Raw genomic sequence first — 19,976 nt, forward strand, 5'->3', positions numbered from 1 at the left:
GACACTGCCTGGTATACAGTTCCTGGATGGCAGGGAGCTTGGCTCCAGTGATGTACTGGGCAATACGCACTACCCTCTGTATTGCCTTGTGGTCAGATGCCAAGCAGTTGCCATACCAAGCGTTAATCAGCCAGTCAAGATACTCTCGATGGTGCAGCTGTATAACTTTTTGAGGATCCTGAGGTGTAAGAGGCATTGTCGTGCCCTCTTCATGAATGTGTTGGTGTGTTTGGTCCATGGTAGAGCCCTAGTGATGTGGAACCCGAGGAACTTGAAGCTTTCGACCCGCTCCACTACATCCCGTCGATGTGAATGGGGGCGTGTTCGGCCCTCCGTTTTCTGTAGTCCACGATCAGCTCCTTTGTCTTACTGATGTTGAGGGAAAGGTTCTTGTCCTGGCACCACGCTGCCAGGTCTCTGACCTCCTCCCTATAGGCTGTCTCATTGTTGTCGGTGATCAGGCCGACTTGTCGATCAATGACTGTCAACACAGTTACTTGCTTAGTTCGACACTGAAGGAGACAAAAGTCAAAATAGATTAGGTATTTTCGGAAGGTAGAAATAAGGTCATATGAACCCCCCAAAAATAGTGAACCAGCGATTCGTAATGTTTGAATCGATTTTCTGACCGATGCATGCTACATTTGGATCGGATTGGGTTCCGGGGACCGATGCAGTCGTATATTAAATATTTTAATCTGGGACCGATTGCATACTTAGTACAGACTATTGTAGGAATCTCACAGGTCTGTCTTGTTGGCGTTATGCAGTGTAACTTAAGTCAGATGCCCTGTCGTTTTCCCTGATGCAAATCCATTATTTTTCATTCAAGCTTTGCTAACATCCTGTTTCTGATTTGTTGTGGTCCATCATAAAATGCAGTCCGTGTTGAAACGAAAGAAAATACATCTTGGTTCTGCATCTTCTTCTTTTTTTTCTGAATATGAAGACTTACTATTGTGGTTGAAGGGATGAACTTATAAGGAATTAGAAAGTTTTAGGCTATTATTTGGGGAGAGAAATTGTCACGCCCTGGCTCTGGGGTCTCTTAAATGTTGAGCCAGGGTGTGGATTTTCTATGTTTAGTTTTCTATGTTTTTTGTTCTAGATCGTTTAGTTCTATGTTGGCCAGGGTGGTTCCCAATCAGAGGCAGCTGTAGCTCGTTGTCTCTGATTGGGGTCCATACTTAGGCAGCCTGTTGGCACCAGTTAGTTTGTGGGATCTTGATACGTAAAGGTTTGGTGTGTGTAACCTCAGGTCTTCACGTATCGTTTTGTTTTGTTGTTTTGTTCGTGTGTTGTGTATCAATAAAGATGTACGCTTATCACGCTGCGCCTTGGTTCCACGAGTCATCAGTCAACGTTCGTGACAGAAATATGATTGTGCATCTAGTAATTACAGCTCTTTAAAAGTATTTTTGTGGTAGTTGAAGAACTATGTACAGTGTGGAAAAAATATTTGATCCCCTGCTGATTTTGTACGTTTGCCCACTGACAAAGGCATGATCAGTCTATAATTTTAATGGTAGGTTTATTTGAACAGTGAGAGACAGAGTAACAACAACAAAAATCCAGAAAAACGCATGTCAAAAATGTTATAAATTGATTTGCATTTTAATGAGGGAAATAAGTCATTGACCCCTCTGCAAAACATGACTTAGTACTTGGTGGCAAAACACTTGTTGGCAATCACAGAGGTCAGACGTTTCTTGTAGTTGGCCACCAGGTTTGCACACATCTCAGGAGGGACTTTGTCCCTTAACTTTGTCCCTTAATGACTTCTCCAAGTCATTAAGGTTTCGAGGCTGACGTTTGGCAACTCGAACCTTCAGCTCCCTCCACATATTTTCTATGGGATTAAGGTCTGGAGACTGGCTAGGCCACTCCAGGACCTTAATGTGCTTCTTCTTGAGCCACTCCTTTGTTGCCTTGGCCGTGTGTTTTGGGTCATTGTCATGCTGGAATACCCATGGCCCCGTCCATCGTCCCTTTGATGCGGTGAAGTTGTCCTGTCCCCTTAGCAGAAAAACACCCCCAAAGCATAATGTTTCCACCTCCATGTTTGACGGTGGGGATGGTGTTCTTGGGGTCATAGGCAGCATTCCTCCTCCTCCAAACACGGCGAGTTGAGTTGATGCCAAAAAGCACGATTTTGGTCTCATCTGACCACAACACTTTCACCCAGTTCTCCTCTGAATCATTCAGATGTTCATTGGCAAACCTTCAGACGGGCCTGTGTATGTGCTTTCTTGAGCAGGGGGACCTTGCGGGCGCTGCAGGATTTCAGTCCTTCACGGCGTAGTGTGTTATCAATTGTTTTCTTGGTGACTATGGTCCCAGGTGCCTTGAGATCATTGACAAGATCCTCCCGTGTAGTTCTGGGGCTGTAGTTTAAGAGCGATGTGCCAGTAACCGAAAGGTTGCTGGTTCTAATCCCCGAGCCGCCTAGGTGAAAAATCTGTCGATGTGCCCTAATTGCTACTGTAAGTCACTCTGGATAAGAGTGTCTGCTAAATTATTAAAATGTAAATGTTATCTGTATAAATGACACCTGGGAGCCAGAAATCTTTCTGACTGAGAGGGGGTCAAATACTTATTTCCCTCATTAAAATGCAAATCAATTTATAACATTTTTGACATGCGTTTTTCTGGATTTTTGTTGTTGTTACTCTGTCTCTCACTGTTCAAATAAACCTACCAATAAAATTATAGACTGATCATGCCTTTGTCAGTGGGCAAATGTACTAAATCAACAGGGGATCAAATACTTTTTTCCCTCACTGTACGTGTCAGATTAATCTACTGTGTTGTTATTAGGGGTGTGACAACCTGGCTATACTCGTATTCATAATTGTATACATAAATTGATCGAAAACACAGGACGTGTTTTATTTTGCCTATGTAGATGTTGCTGCAGATTAGAAGCAGCGCGTGGCGGTGTGTGTGTCTGTTTGTCCTGTCCTCAAAATGCATGTTTGTTTCAGTTAGAATGGGCATCAGTGTTTTTTCTTCTTTCCCTTTTCTCACGTTGCCTTTTAGATATTATGCACATTGATAGCTTGCTAGCAAACATCCTCGCCTTTTGATTGATCATAGTAGCAAGCTAACAGGAGGCAGCAGTAATCTACAGTGCCTTCAGAAAGTATTCACACCCCTTTACTTTTTTTGACAGCCTGAATTTAAACTAGATTACATTTATATTTTTGGGTCACTGGCCTACACACAATACCACATATTGTCAAAGTGGAATTGTGTTTTTCAAAATGTTTACAAATTAATAAAAAAATTAAGCTGGAATATCTTGAGTCAATAATTATCCAACCCCTTTGTTATGGAAAGCCTAAATAAATTCAAGAGTAAACATTTGCTGATCAAGTCACATAATAAGTTGCATGGACAATAATTGTATTGAACGTGATTTTTGAATGACTACCTCATCTCTGTACCCCACACATACAATTATCTATAAGGTCCCTTTGTCAAACACAGATTCAACCACAAAGACCAGGGAGGTTTTCCAAAGCCCTGCATAGAAGGGCACCTATTGGTAGATGGGTAAAAATAAAAAAAGCAGACATTGAATATCCCTTTGAGCATGGTGAAGTTATTCATTACACTTTGGATGGTGTATCAATACACCCAGTCACTACAAAGATACAGGCATCCTTCCTAACTCAGTTGCCGGAGAGTAAGGAAACTGCTCAGGGATTTTACCATGAGGCCAATTGGGACTTTAAAACTTTTACAGAGTTTAATGGCTGTGATAGGAGAAAACTGAGGATGGATCCACAACATTATGTACTGAACAAAAATATTAACTCAACATTTCAAGATTTTACTGAGTTACAGTTCATATAAAGAAATCAGTCAATTGAAATAAATTCATTAGGCCCTAATCTATGGATTTCACATGACTGGGCAGGGGCACAGCCATAGGTGGGCCTGGGAGGGCATAGGCCCACCGACTGGGGAGCCAGGCCCAGCCAGTCAGAATGAGTTTTTCCCCACAAAAGGGCTTTATTACAGACAGAAATACTCATCAGTTTCATCAGCTGTCCGGGTGGCTGGTCTCAGACGATCCCGTAGGTGAAGAAGCCGGATGTGGAGGTCCTGGGCTTGCGTGGTTACACGTGGTCTGCGGTTTTTTAAAGTCTGGTTGGACATACTGCCAAATTCTCTAAAACGACGTTGGAGGCAGCTTATGGTAGAGAATTGAACTTTAATTATTTGGCAACAGTTCTGGTGGACATTCCTGCATCAGCGTGCCAATGGCACGCACCCTCACAACTTGAGACATCTGTAGCATGGTGTTGTGTGACAAAACTGCACATTTTAGAGTGGCCTTTTATTGTCCCCAGCACAAGGGGCACCTGTGTAATGATCATGCTGTTTAATCAGCTTCTTGATATGCCACACCTGTCAGGTGGATGGATTATCTTGGCAAAGGAGAAATGCTCACCAACAGGGATGTAAACACATTTGTGCACAACAGTTGAGAGAAATAAGCTTTTTGTGTGTATGGAACATTTCTGGGATCTTTAATTTCAGCTCATGAAACATGGGACCAACACTTTACATATTTTGTTTATATTTTTGTTCGGTATAGTTACTCCACAATACTAACATAATTGACAGAGTGAAAAGAAGGAAGCCTGTACAGAATAAAAAATATTCCAAAACTTGCAACAAGGCACTAAAGGAATACTGCAAAAAATGTGGCAAAGCAATTCACTTTTTGTCCTGAATACAAAATATTATGTTTGGGGCAAATCTAATACAACACATTACTGAGTACCACTCTCCGTATTTTCAAGCATAGTGGTGGCTGCAGCTTGTTATGCTTGTAATCGTTAAAGAATGGGGAGTTTTTCAGTATAAAAAATAAACAGAATGGAGCTAAGCACAGGCAAAATCCTAGAGGAAAACTTGGTTCACTCTGCTTTCCAACAGACACTGGGACACCTTTTAGCAGGACAATGACCTAAAACACAAGGCCAAATCTTACCAAGAAGACAGTGAATTTCCTGAGTGGCATAGTTACAGTTTTTACTTGAATCTGCTTAAAAATCTATGGCAAGACTTGAAATGGTTGTCTAGCAATGATCAACAACCAATTTGACAGAGCTTGATGAATTTATGAATATAATAATGTGCAAATATTGTACAATCTAGGTGTGCAAAGCTCTTAAAGACTTACCCAGAAAGACTCACAGCTGTAATAACTGCCAAAGGTGATTCTAACATGTATTGACTCAGGGGTGTGAATACTTATGTAAATTAGATAGACGCTGTTGCCTTGGCTGCCTCCTTGGCAGTAGTAGCTACTCTCTTGGTGTTCACAATTCTTCATCATCATTACACTATTGTTCTAAATTCAATCATTCTCTTCACCCTCTTCATAATTTTTGCCAGCGCTTGCCCATATGGTCATATGCGTTTGTGAGTATTCATAGCAACGGCTTCGTTTGGACTGCTCAATGACGAGACATGATAGAGCTGTTAACTGACATTAGCTAGCTACTTTTGGTCACTCTAAACTCTGACAAACAACTGTAACCTTTGATTGGTAGCAGATAATTATGTTCTGATTCCAGATTTGAATAGCAGAGAAGTAGACCAAGATGTCACACACTCTAAGTTTCTGTCTAACTTGTTGGGAAAGTGGTCGGAATTTCAGTTGTTTATAAAAAGTTAAAGGAAATGTTTGTTTTGTTTTTTTCTGGGGGGAATGGATCAGCTTAATATTGCAGATAGATTGTATCTTCTATCAATGTAATTGTCTGCATCACTTCCAATCCCCCATGTTTTTTTAAATATATATACTCCCCTTTATTACTTTTCAACCCCACCATCCTTTCCCTACTTGGAGTAAATTAGTGAACAACAATGCCCAGGCCTCTACTTCCGGTCTATACTTACTATCTACACCTTATGGACAGAGTTAATTTTACAATAATTCTATTATGTATATATATATATATATATATATATATATATATATTGCTCCTGAACTTCTTCTACTCTCAACCTCTCCGATCATTTTCATGATGTCCATCCGGTTTGCTTCTATATGCCATATCTTTCTAACTGTGCTCTTTCCCAAAAGCTCCCAACATACAACCTATATACTTATTATGGACACAGTATGCTTACATTATTAGCTATCTTTGCTATTATTTGTTGTTATTTGTTATTAGTCCCATCCTTCAACTCTATTCAATACCTCCCATCTATCTCTTAATCAACACCTTTTCTGACCATGCTTGTCACTTATGAACATTTTTGAACATCTTGGCATGGTTCTGTTATAATCTTCACCCGGCACAGCCAGAAGAGGACTGGCCACCCCTCATAGCCTGGTTCCTCTCTAGGTTTCTTCCTAGGTTTTCGCCTTTCTAGGGAGTTTTTCCTAGCCACCGTGCTTCTACACCTGCATTACTAGCTGTTTGGGGTTTTAGGCTGGGTTTCTGTACAGCACTTCGAGATATTAGCTGATGTAAGAAGGGCTATATAAAATAAAATTGATTGAAAATTGATTGATTGATTCATATAGGATTTCTATTTGCCATATATATTTCAACCGTACTGTGATGTTTTACAAAAGTTCTGAACCTTTCTATTCTCATTGGGAAAAGGAAATGTTGTTGATGTGGTTAGTAAAATAGCTGTATCGCAAGCCCAATTAATAAGAAGTATGTTGAAAAGCTAAATGATAAAGACACAGCCACCCACTTCTGACCCTTCCAAAGCATGTGTTGGTAGTCTAACACCATGGATTAATGAGATGATGTAGCTGCTGCCTTACAGCCAAATGCTAGAAATGAAGCTAATTGAGTGTTTTGCCCTGTGTTGCTAAACTGGCTAACTGCAGTTGCTTGGATTAGCGTTAGCCAGTCCCATAGGCTAGGCCAGGGGGGGTTAAGTCTTGGCAAATCCCTTATCTCTAAGTGACCCAAACACAAAACTTCCCCCTTACTCCAAACTCCCCCATATGCCACTGAAGCCTGTGATCTGGCCTTAGGGATGACGTAAGTAAGGGTGGCTGACACTTTGGTGAGGGCCCAGGGAGGCAAACAGGTTTTGTGGATGGCAGCTAACGGTTCTAGGTTATTGTTATTTTTCCCCCAATGGAATTTGATTTACTACTACTACTAGAGATATACCACTAAGGGCTATTTGTGTGTGGAAATGTTACAGAATACACCTTAAACCATTAATCCAGAAGTATGTTTACGTGCCAGCTCACTGTTCAATGGGGCCTAATTCAAAGAGATGTGTCAATTGACTTGATATGATAACTAGAATCAAAATGGAATTGAATCCAACTCCGGTATATCTCATGTAGCATTCAATATCAAAAGAAAGAAGATTTGACTTGTAGAATGAGTGCACATATCAGGAGAAAGGAGATGTTATTGGGTTGTAGACCACTGGTTTAGACCTTTTCTGCATTAGACCTTTCCTGACTGACAGCTAGGGGGCAGTAAAGGACTGAAGGAGAGGCCAGAGTGAGCAACCTTCCTGCTACTCAGCAGTTACCCATTAGTCATACACTACCGTTCAAAAGTTTGGGGTCACTTAGAAATGTCCTTGTTTTCCATGAAAACATACATGAAATGAGTTTGAGTAGGAAATATAGCAAAATGCATAGGAAATGTAGTCATTGACAAGGTTAGAATTAATGATTTTTAATAGAAATAATAATAATTTCTTTAGACATTTTAGTAATTTAGCAGACACTCTTATCCAGAGCGACTTACAGTTAGTGAGTGCATACATGTTTCATACTGGCCCACCGTGGGAATCGAACCTACAACCCTGGCGTTGCAAGCGCCAAATGTTCTTTGTGATCCGAACACCTCAAACGTTGATTCGTTTGTCCATAACACTTTTTTTCCAATCTTCCCCTGTCCAGTGTCTGTGTTCTTTTGCCCATATTCATCTTTTATATTATTGGCCAGTCTGAGATATGGCTTTTTCTTTGCAACTCTGCCTAGAAGGTCAGCATCCCGGACTCGCCTCTTCACTGTTGACGTTGAGACTGGTTATTTTGCGGGTACTATTTAATGAAGCTGCCAGTTGAGGACCTGTGAGGCGTCTGTTCCACAAACTAGACACCCTAATGTAATTGTCCTCTTGCTCAGTTGTGCACCGGGGCCTCCCACTCCTCTTTCTATTCTGGTTAGAGCCAGTTTGCGCTGTTCTGTGAAGGGAGTAGTACACAGCGTTGTACGAGATCTTCAGTTTCTTGGCAATTTCTCTCATGGAATAGCCTTCATTCCTCAGAACAAGAATAGACTGACGAGTTTCAGAAGAAAGTTATTTGTTTCTGGCCATTTTGATTCTGTAATAGAACCCACAATTGCTGACGCTCCAGATACTCAACTAGTCTCAAGAAGGCTAGTCTCAGTTTAATTGCTTCTTTAATCAGCACAACAGTTTTCAGCTGTGCTAACATAATTGCAAAATGGTTTTCTAATGATCAATTAGCCTTTTAAAATGATAAACTTGGATTAGCAAACACAACGTGCCATTGGAACACAGGACTGATGGTTGCTGATAATGGGCCTCTGTACGCCTATTCCATTAAAAAATCAGCCGTTTCCAGCTACAATAGCCATTTACAACATTAACAATGTCTACACTGTATTTCTGATCAATTTGATGTTATTTTAATGGACGGTAGTGTACATACTGATGGACTATGTTTGTCTGGCTTTGTAGTCACCAAGCTAGCTCAATCTACCTGGCTCCTATCCCAAATCCACATGGAGTCAGTGGGTGTATCCAAATGGCACACTATACCCTTTATAGTGCACTACTTTTGACCAGGGCCCATAGGGTTCTTTTCAAAAGTAGTGCACCATATCGGGTTTGGGAATGTAAGGGGTGGACTTCGACTTTGTAATTACCCATCACATAAGATAGTCAGTCTTAGTTAAGTCATCGATGGGCAGCCCAAACCCTCACCCCCCTCCTGGGTGCACGTTTTTTTTTGTTGTTGATTCAAATAACCAATTTATCATCAATCTTTCATTATTTGAATCAGCTGTGTAGTGCTGGAAACATGCACCCGGGGGGGCTTAGAAAAATTAGCATTGTTACACCCTCTGTTATGAAACAGAGTTTGATTTATTGATCATTTGTAGTCATCTGGAATGTTTTTCAAATGTAAACAGAAGCCATAGTACCTTAGAACTACATGATTACAGGTAGTCTCAATAATATACTGCATAGGCTATGGCCTGGCACCACACCCGAATAGAGCATTGTTTTCTCTTTATATAGAAAATGGACTGTTGGATTTTAATTTGTTCACATGCACAGGGTCGCAGATGTAGTTGCAGTGTACAGTGAAATACTTAAGCTCCGAGCTCCAACAGTGCAGGTGTGAGTGATGCCAATTACCAGTTGAATGTAGACACAAATATTATACTTTTTATATAACACCTTTTCTGAAATATTGTATTAAAATATGCAAATGAAGTAGTATACCGCCAACTCACCTTTCTGCACTTTTCTTCATTAACATGTCAACTTCATAACAAACACTGGGTGACAGGTGTGAGTGGCAGAACAAGCTCTGTAAGCCCTTTAAAAATATATATATATATATATTACTAAAAAGTGTTATTTGACACTTGGCATCATACTCTAATGGAAAAAACAATCATCCAATTTCCTACATTCACTGGTAAAATAAAGTTTACCCTCCAAAATATATACCTTAAGGATAATTAGGAACAAGCTTTGATTTAGTAAAATTTTTCTCAGGTTGAACTCCCATTGGAATTGCCCCAATAGTCAACTTGGCTTCAACTCCTTCCCATCAAGTTCATGGGGTAGACTGTGTTTGTGTGTGTATTTTTGGTTTTACCATCCTTGTGGGGATAGTAAAACAAGGAACATGTTGGACAAGTGGAGACATTTCGCCGGTCCCCACAAGGAAAAAGGCTATTTTAGGCTTAGTGATTTGGGTTAGGGTTACAATTAGGGATTAGGTTTAGGGTTAGGGAAAATAGGATTTTGAATGGGAATCAATTGTTTGGTCCCCACAAGGATAGTAAAACAAACGTTTGTGTGTGTGTGTTTATATTTATGTGTAGCATGCTTTAGAGATGAGTTTTTAGGAAATGGGTTTGGATCATGCCCAGCCTTGGTACAGTCATGTAATGTGGCCAGTTATTGTAATACGATTACCAGTATTGTGTGTGTGTGTGTGCGGCATGTTGATACAACAGAAGAAACAAAGTCAGAACCAGTTCAGCCAGCAGCAGAGTGAGTGTTTTAGGGCTGGGGGTACAGTCCCAATGTGTTAGGGTTTGAGCAACAGCCTGCAGACTCAGTAGCTCTCCAGGAGAACAGTTGACCATCCCTGGGTTAAGAGGTGGAAGTTGGAGTTCATCTGATCATGGAATAAAACCTTAGCGCAAGAAGTTAATCGCTGCCATTTTTTTGGGAGTTCTCCAACACCTGAGGGGTATACTACAAAGCAAGATCAATGAGTTAGCCAGCTAACTTTGATAAACAACCAGAAATAACTACAGATTTTCTGGTCCATTAAAAACGCTAATATGTCTTTTCATTTGTTACATCAATTAGACCATGCCCATTTCAAGCTTATCTTTCTACAAAATAAAAAGTTATATCAGAATATTTAGGCAGGTTAGCTGGCTAACTCATTGAACCTTCTTTGTAATATAGCCCTATGCTTACCATGAATTAGTCAGGGTAAGCCCTGTTATAGGTGGCAGTTGGCAGTGAGGGAAGAGTTAAAGTGGTGTCGCACGAACGCTTGACACACACACGCACACACGACAAACACATGCACACACTCCTCTCCCCCTGTTCCTGTCAGTCCCCAAGTAGCAGTTGTTTTCTGTCACGCTCTCAGTGGCGACCAGATGTGTACATCGTGACAGAGCAGGTGGCTGAGAGAGGGTCAGGCAGGCATGTACACACACACACACATTTTAGTTAACGCTCACATTTTACACACTCAGACAAGCAGACTCTGTTGTATGTTCATCTTAATCTTCATACAATATGCACGTTTTTCTGGACAGATGGTCTCACACAGACGTACATGCCCAGCAATGCCCACAGGAATGGTGAGGGTACTAAATAAGGATGAGCCAGTCATGCATATCTAATGTTACCCATCCTCCTGTGTTTAGGTTCTTGATTTGCCGGTATGGGGAACCTGATCAAGGTGTTGACAAGGGACATAGACAACAATGCAGGGAATTTCTTCCTGGACTTTGAGAGTAAGTGATTTACATGCATGCATGCACACACCACATCTATAGCGTCACTGATTCCTCCAAAGAAAAAAGTAGTGGTAGGGTGGTGTATTGGGATGAAATTATATTTAAAAAGCAACTTGTTGGTTTCATTTTATTTCCTGAATTGACTACTCTAAACTACAAATTGTCCCCAAGCCTAAATTGTCCTCAGCGCTGACGTTATGTCTGGAAGTTGTCAAAAATGTTGCTTTCCATGCATTCAGCTCGTCCCTGTACAAACTCAACCATGTTATTAGCAAAGTATCAAATCCATGGCCCTCTTTTACCTCATAATGGTATTCTCCTCCAACATGTTGGAGGATACTTATGACTTCCATTCGGTTAAATTCAGATCTTTGATTTGCATAGTTCACTTAAGGCAACAGTTCACAGTAAGGCTAAAATACCAGTCTGTCCTATTTATCCACGTGTTTCCATAAGAGTATCTGGTGAACCTATTGGATCGGGATGCTAAAAGCATAGGAGCATCAGGCTTACCTATCAAATTTGGGATTCTAGGAATACTAGGTCAGATATTTTTAGGGGCTTCGAAGGCACAGCAGGGTCTGGAAATGCTACCTGACATGAAATCTGATTGGAAGATCATTGCCGCAGAAAACCTCTCCCATCTCTCTCTATTTCCCCCCTCTCTCCCTCATCTTGGAATTTGCAGCTTAGGTCAGAATTTGGAATTAGCCGAGGGTTAGTGTTTATGGGATTTAGCAGGGCGAGAGAGGGGGAAATGCAGAGAAGCGAGTCAGGATGAAAAATGATGGTTGAATGGATAAAATAAGCTTTAGGAGGCCCGCCTGGTAGGATACAGAGAAGGAAGGAGCTACCTGAAATGAAGGAACCTGGCAAACATGGGCTTGAGAAAAAAAAAACATTATCCCTGATAAAAAAATGCATCATTTGATATTTTTTGAAAAAGCTCTATAGATATACTGTATTTCTTTCTTTGGAGATTGGGGAGTAGGGTGAGGGAGTAGCCATGCCCATTGGGGTGAGGTGACGAGCTTTGGTGGGAAATCGTACACACTATTTCTAATGTACAGACGATCAAGTAATACCTTTGTTATTTTGCATCACTTAATAATAACTCCACTTAATAAAGCATGTATAATGGATAAGTAAATAGTTTATTCATCATTTAGTAATCATTACTAAATTTTTTATATGTTTAATATAGGTCCTTATAAACCATTTACTAATCATTAGTTAAGTATTTTTGCATGGCCTCATCGAAAGTGTGGGCTATTTATACTTTATAAATACTTTATAAATGTTTTGAGTGACCAGTGTAATTTCTCACAAAAAGATGGACATGCCATTGGTAGATATTCCAGGACTACCTGATGCTCCTCAAGGTCTCAAAATAGCCTTGAACATATCAATGGTAAAAGAGTAAGCACACAACACAGGATGTTAAAATAAATATATTGAGAATTGTATTGAACATTTTATTCACAAAACATGTTGTGAAACAACTGTGGCAAAGACTTGTGGAAGAGTTGTAATGTGAATGTTTTGTTAATGTTATCAACCTCGTGAACGTGAACTAATCATAAAACAGGGAGCCTACAAACAACAGTTTTTCTTTAATGGATTTTGATTCCTTCATTACTACTGATATGTGATTGAGGTAGAAATGTTACATGTACAGTATAACCTTTAAATGCTTCCAGTGCTTCAGTCTTTTCACCACAGACTATTTCACACAAGGCTTTGTTTGGCAGCACCGTACTGGGCCTTTAAAAGGTAGTAAGTCTTAAAAACGTAATGGGATGGTTCAGCGAAATAATGTATTCAGATATTTGTTTCCTTACCTTGTAAGCAGTCGATGGACTACTCTTAATCTCTCGTCAACAGATTCTGCGCATAAACCGAAGAGCATAGTATAATGAGCAGCAGTAGTTTCAGTGTTTGGGTTTTCATCACTGATTATTTGGAAGTACCAGGATTGCTTAAACATCAACTTCTTCGCACGTGTGGTGAAAAATAGTGGAGCGGGGGGGCTTTGGCTGAGAGTTTCCTTTTGCGAGGGTGGAGAATTCGCAAACCAGAACTCGCAATTTCGAACACGTATGGACCCAGAATTTAGTCACGCAGCTGACCAATTTACGCAAGATTTAACTAATGATTAGTGAATTGTTTATAAGAACCTATATTAAACATCTTATTAATGGCCTTATGAATAATTATTAAACACTTTAAAAGTTGTTTATAAATGTGTGAATAACTAGGTTACTAACATTTACAAATTTGGGAGTAATAATTACTAAATGATGAATAAACTATTTACTAATCCATTATAAATGCTTTATTACATGAAGTTATTATTAAGTGCTACACTGCAATTTTTTTGTCTGTTTTTCTTGTAGAGATAATGAACAACTAAAAAGGAATCACACAAAAAAATGCCCAATACTCTGCGCCACTTTGCATCAACATTCTATAAAAGTTGTATCAATGTTTGCTCTGAATTGCTTTCTGACCCACTACAGATGCCCAGCCTACAGAGGCAGAGAGGGCAGTATGGGAGCAGGTGAACGAGGTACTGATGGAGGCTCTGGCTATCCTAGACGACCTGCAATCCTACAACGGAGCAGGAGAAGAGATACGACAGGTGGGTTAAGGGTTAAGTTAATAAACACCAGAGGAGTTTGGTTAACTATCCTCAATTTGAGCAAATGTTCTGGAAAAAATATGGGAATATTTTAGCGTTCTAGTGCAGAGGTATTCAACCTGGGGTCCGCGGCCCCGAGGTACTGCAGGTGGTCTGCATAAAAAAAGGTTTTTATGAATATGGCTAGCAACAACAAAATAAACACATTTTGTATTACGTACCTTCAGTATAAATATCAACTTCTAATATTGAGCAAATTACACACATTGGAGTATCTGCCAGGCTTTGAAAAAGCACCCGCGAGTACCAGTCGCGGCAAGTGCCGCTGGCAGCTGGTTAACTTTCTTGACATAGACATTTTGCAAACATATGATGGGGGTGGGTCCCTGGGAGTGTGTCCCTGGGCAAGAGGTTGAAGACCCCTGTTCTAGTGTAATACGCTATAAAAGTTGAAATGTCAAAAGCTGAAAAATGTAAATACAACTGAATTAAATGCAAAGGACATTTAGACATTTTATGCCAAGTTTGCCAAACTCTATGGCTTTCATTACCAGTAGCCAATTTTGGCTTGATACCTGCTACTGTTCATGGTTGCCATGGAAATGGGGGAGCCATAGCCAGTTTGCTCTCAGCTTTTGCTTATTTTTTTTTTCAGTGCAAATGTTCTGAATTCTTCTTACACATTTTGTTTTGTTTTGTTAAGGCCTTTTGATCAAAACGTCTCATTGTGTGTAAAGGGGGGCTATTATGGAGTTTAATCTGTTTCAGAGGAATCTGACATTTTAATCCTCTCACTCACTCACTCACTCACTCACTCTCATCCAGGCGATACAGAACCCAAGTGAGGACCGGGTACAGGAGCGAGCCTGGGCTGCTGTGGTCCCACTGGTCGGGAAACTAAAGAAGTTCTATGAGTTCTCTCTGAGGTTGGGTAAGTATGCCATGACAAGCCTGAATGCTGTGTAGATCAGGGGTCATATCCACAAAGCGGTCATAAATCCTGAGAATAGAGACATTTTACTCCTACTCTGATGGGTCAAAATAAAAGCTATGCATGAAGCCTCTTTAGTCATAAGAGTCACACCTAGTCAACAGATATTTAGGACACCTTATGAGCTGTCCAGTTACATGCAACAGTACGCTATCCATTGCGCTTTTGACAATGATTTTACACAATACCAAATTTACATGATATGCCTAAATACTTATGACCACAAGGCTAGTAAATAATCACCTTTTTATTTTGATTATTTGATTAACCTACATGTAATTTCAAGTTATTCCTTTGGAGTGGTGCTATCAGTTGGGCAATTGACAGCATCTAGGGCATGGATGGGTAACTCCGTCCCCCTTTTTAAGGCCCTCGGATCAATTTCCAAGTTCTTATTATTATTATTAATTATTTTATGGGAACTCATTTGGGTCTCTTACTGTTGTGAGATAGAATAGTATATAGAATACACAAGGTGAAATGTGGTTTTGCATCAGCAGTTATTATCTTGTTACAGTGCCTTGCAAAAGTATTCATACATTTTATTGTTACAAAGTGGGATTCAAATGGGTTTAATTGTATTTTTTTTGTTGTTGATGAATATCAATGAGAATTAAAATATAGTATTTGCATAAGTATTCAGCCCCTTTGTTTAGGCAAGCCTAAATTAGTTCAGGAGTAAAATTTGGCATATCAAATCACATAATAAGTTACATGGACTCACTCTGTGTAAAATAATAGGGGTTGACTAACCATTGTCCCCCATACATACAACATCTGTCAAGTATTGAATTTCAAGCACATAATCAACAACAAAGACCAGGGAGCTTTTCGAAAGCCTCATAAAGAAGGGCAGTGATTGGTAGATGGGTAACAATAAAAGATCAGACATTGAATATCTCTTTAAGCATGGTCACGTTAATAATTATGCTGTGGATGATGTATTAAACCAGCCAGACACATCAAAGATAGTCATCCTTCTGAACTGAGCTGAAGGACAGGAATGAAACTGCTTAGGGATGCTACCATGAGGCCATGTGGTGATTTTTAAAACAGTTACAGAGTTCAATAGCTGTGATGGGAGAAAACTGAGGATGGATCAACAACATTGTAGTGACTCCACAATAATGACCTAAATAATAGAGTGAAAAGAAGAATACAAATATACAGAATAAAAATATTCCAAAACATGCATCTTGTAAGCAACAAAGCACTAAAGTAATACTGGGAGAAAAAAAAACAGCAAAGGAATATTGCATATTTTTGGCCTAAATGCAAAGCCTTATGTTTGGGGCAAATCCAACACATCACTGAGTAACTGCCTCCTTATTTTCAAGCATGGTGGTGGCTGCATCATGTTATGGGTATGCTTGACATCGGCAAATACTGGGGAGTTTTTCAGGATAAAAAAGAAACAGGATGGAGCACAGGCAAAATCCTAGAGGAAAATCGGCTTCAGTCTGCTTTACACCAGAGACTGGGACAAGAATTCACCTTTCAGCAGGACAATAAGCTACAACACAAGGCCAAATATACGCTGGAGTTGCTTACCAAGAAGACGTGAATGTTCCTGAGTGGCCATGTTACAGTTTTGACTTAAATCTGTTTGAAAATATATGGCAAGACTTGAAAATCGCTGTCTAGCCATGATCCCCAACATCTTGACAGAGCTTGAGGAATTTTGAAAAGAATAATGGGCAAATATTGCACAATCCATGTGTGGAAAGCTCTTAGAGACTTACCCAAGAAGACCGCTGTAATCGATGGCAAAGGTGTTTCTAAAATGTATTGACTCAGGGAGCTGAATACCTATGCAACGACTCTATTTTAGTTATTACATTTCTATCAATCTTTAAAAATGCAAAACAAATGATAAAACTTTGACATTATGGTATTTTGCAACATGCTACAATTTCAACAAGTTACAGTTCATATAAGGAAATCAGTCAATTTACATAAATTCATTAGGCTGTAATCTATTGATTTCACAATGAATGGGCAGGGGCACAGCCATGGGTGGGCCTGGGAGGGCATAGGCTTACCCACTGGGGAGCCAGGCCCAGCTAATCAGAATTAGTTTTTCCCCACAAAAGGGCTTTATTACAGACAGAAATACTCATCAGTTTCATCAGCTGTCCGGGTGGCTGGTATCAGACGATCCTGCAGGTGAAGAAGCCGGATGTGGAGGTCCTGGGCTGGTGTGGTTACACGTGGTCTGCGGTTGTGAGGCCGGTTTGACGTACTGCCGAATTCTCTACAACGACTTATGGTAGAGAAATATGACACGTTTCAGGGAACTAGGTGTATGTCGCGGGTCACTACTTCACAGGAGAGCCATTTGAACGTATTTTATTTTATTTGATCAAAATGCGTTTCTTGGCAGAAATTACTTCTGGAACATGTGAAATTGTATCGTGTTTGTGGAGCTGCATAAGTGTTGCTCTCCACTTTCTGGAGGATCGAGTTTTGAAATCAGTGGAATTAGAGTATGATAGCTAAAGAGATGGAGAAAACACCTGTCTCCGGATTACATCTTCAAACTAAGGGCAACCATGGCATCCGTGACAGGGAGATGCGTCCATCATGCATGATGTATACGGGTAAAGATAGTCTAGCTAGCTACATTTTCAGATATTACACGTTTCTAATATTACACGTTTCTGTTAGCTAGCCGGTTCGCTAGCTAATGTATGATCTTATTATTCTTATTATATCTCAGAGCCATTTGCTTGGCTAGTTAGAACCTCATGTTAGCTAGCTAACATTGAACCTGGTTGGTTAGCTACCTGCAGATTAATGCAGGGTAGTAACGTCATGAGTTGGGATTATGGTTAATTGTTTACCTAGCTATACACTATGCAAGTAACCATTTCGGGTGCATTCGTAAATTCAGTCTGAGTATGCCAGAGCGCAGAATAACTGAAGAATTTACGAACCCACAACACCCGTTGAATATGACCGGTGTCAGTAAACGTTGGCAAAAAAGCGTAATTAAATTGTTGCCAGCAGCACAGTTACAGTCACCAACGCTCTGGATAACATGAAAAAAGATCTGCTAGGGCGAGCTCTGCTAGGGCGCACTAGCGACACCCGACTGACCATTTTACTCACCCTAGCAGAGCTGGTTAGGCTGTTTTCATGTTATCCAGAGGTAAACAATGAACCATAATCCCAATTTAGTTTCTGGAAGTAGCTAGCAAGCTAGCCAATGTTAACCAGTTAGCTTGGGTGCTTGACTGCCGTTGTGAGGTCAGAACGCTCAAATCAACCCTACTCATTGGCCAGAGAGTAAAGTGTGTGCTCTGAACGATGCTGAATGGGTGTAGACAAAGAAGAGCTCTTCAGTAGGTACCAAAACATTCAAAGGCCATTTTCTCAAAAGTGAGATTACAAGTTTATCAACTGTCAAAGCAGAATTACTTTCCCATTGTTCCCTTAAATGCAGTGTATGATACACCATTTTGTAGCTCTGTCTCTGCTTTAATCCAATGTAAAAAACACAATTTCAAATTTTGCTACATAAGACTGAATCAAGGCGGTCGGTCACAAATTAACATTCAATTCTCTGGCAACAGCTCTGGTGGACATTCCTGCAGTCAGCATGCCAATTGCACGCTCCCTCAAAACTTGAGACATTTGTGGCATTGTGTTGTGTGACAAAACTGCACATTTTAGAGTGGCCTTTTATTGTCCCCAGCACAAAATGCACCTGTGTAATGATCACGCTGTTTAATATGAAATGCCATCCCTGTCAGGTGGAAGGATTATCTTGGCAAAGGATAAATGCTCACTAACAGGGATGTAAACAAATATGTGCACACAATTTGAGAGAAATAAGCTTTTTGTGTGTATGGAACATTTATTGTATATTTTATTTCAGCTCATGAAACATGGGACCAACACTTGACATGTTGCGTTTATAGTTTTGTTCAGTATATATCAAACGTGAATCGATTTTCACTAAATTGCAACATTTGATGTACAGTCACATTCACTTCTGCAAAGTATTGACTCAGGGGTGTGAATACTTATGTTAATGAGTTATTTCTTTATTTCCTTTTCAAGAAATTAGCTGAACATTTCTAAAAACATGTTTTCACTTTGTCATTCTGGGGTAATGTGTGTAGATGGGTGAGAAAAAAATCGATTTAATCAATTTTGAATTCAGGCTGTAACACAACAAAATGTGGAATAGGTCAAGGGGTATGAATACTTTCTGAAGGCACTGTATCTAGATACGTATTGAATCATCTTGAAGGAAAATATGCACATCCCTACTTCATAGTGCACAACCTTTGACCAGTGCCCATAAGGAATAGGGAGGCAGTATGCTCACAACAAGGTCTAACCATAGGCAGACATTCAGAAATCTCTCAGAAATCTGGTCCAGACATGACGTATGCAAGATATAAGCCATGCTCGCATCAAAGCTGGATATCTGACACTAACAATGTCTCATAAATCTGGTGCCAATATGTGACTTAAAATGTGAGAAACTGTGTTTGTGAAACGTCACTGTGCTGTGTCTGAAAATATTGTGGTAATAAGCACAGGCTTTTAGACTGGGTGAGAAAGTAAGAAAATGTACTTTTACTGTACAACATTTGTATTCTTTGAGAACATAACCGTCCAACCAAGTAATGGCAACATTGCATCAAAGGTAATAATATAATGAGTGTTGTCCAGTGTTGAAAGTTGGGTCTTTATGTGTGACTGGAAGATAACATTGTTATAATACAAAATATGATGTATTATGTATATATTATGTAATACAGTAGATACAGTTGAAGTCGGAAGTTTACATTCACCTTAGCCAAATACATTTAAACTCAGTTTTTCACAATTCCTGACATTTGATCCTAGTACAAAATTCCCTGTCTTAGGTCAGTTAGGATCAACACTTTATTTGAAGAATGTGAAATGTCAGAATAATAATAATAATATGCCATTTAGCAGACGCTTTTATCCAAAGCGACTTACAGTCATGCGTGCATACATTTTTGTGTATGGGTGGTCCCGGGGATCGAACCCACTACCCTGGCGTTACAAGCGCCGTGCTCTACCAGCTGAGATA

The 19,976-nt window shown here is 39.9% G+C and overlaps 1 protein-coding gene across 1 annotated transcript in view; it reads left to right on the forward strand.

Annotated features, from left to right (window-relative positions):
* Positions 1–19,976, forward strand: part of fam49ba (family with sequence similarity 49 member Ba) — a 68,870-nt gene that overhangs the window by 23,992 nt on the left and 24,902 nt on the right. The window contains exons 2-4 of the mRNA XM_045226718.1: positions 11,178–11,267; positions 13,790–13,911; positions 14,737–14,842. Of these exons, the coding sequence (XP_045082653.1) occupies positions 11,195–11,267; positions 13,790–13,911; positions 14,737–14,842 (301 nt within the window). The 5' untranslated portion in view covers positions 11,178–11,194. The remainder of the gene's footprint in view (positions 1–11,177; positions 11,268–13,789; positions 13,912–14,736; positions 14,843–19,976) is intronic.

The sequence above is a fragment of the Coregonus clupeaformis genome, chromosome 18 (assembly GCF_020615455.1).
Source record: "Coregonus clupeaformis isolate EN_2021a chromosome 18, ASM2061545v1, whole genome shotgun sequence".
Lineage (NCBI taxonomy): Eukaryota > Metazoa > Chordata > Actinopteri > Salmoniformes > Salmonidae > Coregonus > Coregonus clupeaformis.